General features: G+C 45.8%; 1 protein-coding gene across 5 annotated transcripts in view; it reads right to left on the bottom strand.

Annotated features, from left to right (window-relative positions):
• Positions 1 to 2,106, bottom strand: part of LOC119308017 (zinc finger CCCH domain-containing protein 65-like) — a 23,755-nt gene extending 21,649 nt beyond the window's left edge. For 4 of the 5 annotated variants that reach the window (XM_037584134.1, XM_037584133.1, XM_037584131.1 and 1 more), the window contains exons 1-2: positions 1,653 to 2,105; positions 1,370 to 1,444 (exon numbers count right to left, since the gene is read on the bottom strand). In XM_037584134.1, coding sequence (XP_037440031.1) covers positions 1,370 to 1,444; positions 1,653 to 2,033 — 456 coding nt within the window. In that variant the 5' untranslated portion in view covers positions 2,034 to 2,105. Of the gene's footprint in view, positions 1 to 1,369; positions 1,445 to 1,652 lie in introns of all 5 variants that reach the window. The other variant, XM_037584132.1, reaches the window with a different exon arrangement.
• Positions 2,107 to 2,408: the final 302 nt, after the last annotated feature.

Raw genomic sequence — 2,408 nt, forward strand, 5'->3', positions numbered from 1 at the left:
AAGGTGTACTGCAAGTGCATCGTGAAAATTACATCCAAATACCATCTTATATCGTATGTAATTATAACTATCATATAACCATAGGGCAATTGCAACTATCACAGGACTGGTCATCAAACAGCTGAATACGTCTGGTTTGTGCATTTGCTAAAAAAGCAACAAATTATGATGAGACTCACTTCAACCTTATGGAAACAGTCGAATTGGAATGTGACCAATTTACACTAGAAAATACAATGAAATATGATACCAGAACACAATGGCTGCAATGAACAATCTAGGTGCAGTTTCGTATGAAGACAAGATATATCCTATTTAGGTGCTTGCAAACGAAACAATACAAAGTAATGGACGCTGATCAGACGAGTAAATTAATTGCAAAAATCTGTAAGATCCACCATGAACATTGAAGGAATAAGCATAGGACTAAACCACATGAACATTTAGTTAATAGGTAAACATCTAGAGAGCATCTAGTTTATAACTGCAATGATATGATACAGGCTTATAGAGGCTGTTTGGATTGGAGCCAAGAGCAGCCCAGCCAAAAGTTGATCGTTGACCAGGCGTGGGCACGCATTTGGATGAGGGCCAATTAATTGGCTCGCCCTGGCCGCGTTAGCTTCGTCAGTTCAGTTTTCCACCAACTATCGGGCAAGTTGCGGGCAGCAGAATTCTGCTGCCAAATTTTTGGCACGCACACGGTTGGCAGGGCTAGCTAGGGCAGCATCCAAACACACCCATATAATTGCAGACACGACGTGTGGAAATTAACATGTGATCTCCAATCCTATATCCTATATACCTACGAGAGTGATCCCCACTACTTCTATTTATCTGAACATGCATCTATGTCACCTCAACATGCAACAATGCATGAGAAAGTGGCAACCTCAACATGCTACCATGCATGGGAAAAGATCCGCTCCACTCTTTATATTCCATAAATATCTTATACATCTATAAAATAATCAAATATTCATGTTCCAACTTATTTCAAAATATATATAGCAAACAAGTCCTGCAACATCGTGTGGGGTATCATCTAGTAACTACAATTTCACAGCTTACAAATTCTATGTGCTTCCAAATCGCTCAATATATGTCACAAACAAGTGTGAAGACATAAATAATTCCTATTATTTCTCAATCTGATCTGCATTACCCACATCGTCGACAATATTGATGTCAACCAAAATAAGTTCTAAAATATAATCCATTAGAGAAGGCATCCCTTGCTCCAGCCAACCACTTCGACAGTCTCAAAGCTAATCTCTTCTACAACCTTAGAAGGGTGCCAAATTAAGACAGACATGCATGTACATAAAAAACTACACACATGCAGAAGAAGCTTAAAGCGCCAAATCACCTGATCATCGTCCGGCGGAAAAGCTTTATTACTGATGTCGTTGCTCCCGATGCTGCTACTCCCACTCTCTTTCACCTGCATACAACCACACGCATGCACGCACGAAAACAACATAAGGAAAAACTACAAAAGGATGCCTCCCTTTAACCCATCCACGAATCACCAAACCCCCATCAACATCACAAAAACAAGATCGAAAGCACACGAAAATCTCCCAAAAGGCAAAAAAAAAAGAGCATAATAACGAGAACCTTAATACTGACCCCAGCCGCAAAATACCCACCCTGTTCTTCTTCTTTCGCGCCGGGTGGTTGAACTTGCACTTCATCCCGAAGCGGCAAGTTCCGAACTTCAAGTAGTAAGTACAATCCGGCTCCGCGTGACGCTGCGGAAACCGAGGCCTCGAATCCGCTGTCGCCACCGGCTGCACTTTTCCTCCAGTGATCTCTCCGGTTATCTCATCGCTTCCGGCGATACCACGGACGGCATCATCGCCCCATCCCGAAGGCTTGGGTAGCTCGTCAGAGATTGCGAGGTCTGCGAACTGGCTCTCGATCGCCACGGCACTCCGAGCACCGGAGGAAGTGGAGGAGGGGGAGATCGAGGCGATCAGGTCTGCATCGAGGTTCGATTTTGGAGGGGCCTTCGCGTCGGCGTCAGCCATTGGCCTCCTTGGAGAAAGAGAAAGACAGCGACGGCGACGAGAGCAGGTGGGGGGAGCAACGAAGGGGAAGAAAGAAAAACCCTTATCGAGGGTATGCTTGGTTTTTTTTAAATCGGAAATGTTAACGCCCACACGGGTGCGCATTCATCATCTCGACCACGCGCAACGATCACCGTTGGGTACTTTGTGCACCAATCTTGGCATAATCTGGTCGTTTTTCTGCGTCACGTAGGACGAGGCGCGTGTGTGGTGTGCGATACAGTTCGCCCGCACGTTGGTTGCCCTCCCGCGGTCAGCGGTTGCCACTAGGGGGGCGTGCGGTGGAACTGTTATGCGCCCGCACGCCACGCGCCGACCGCGGTTGACGTCAAACAC

This window comes from Triticum dicoccoides, chromosome 5B, assembly GCF_002162155.2.
Source record: "Triticum dicoccoides isolate Atlit2015 ecotype Zavitan chromosome 5B, WEW_v2.0, whole genome shotgun sequence".
In the NCBI taxonomy this organism is placed as follows: Eukaryota; Viridiplantae; Streptophyta; class Magnoliopsida; order Poales; family Poaceae; genus Triticum; species Triticum dicoccoides.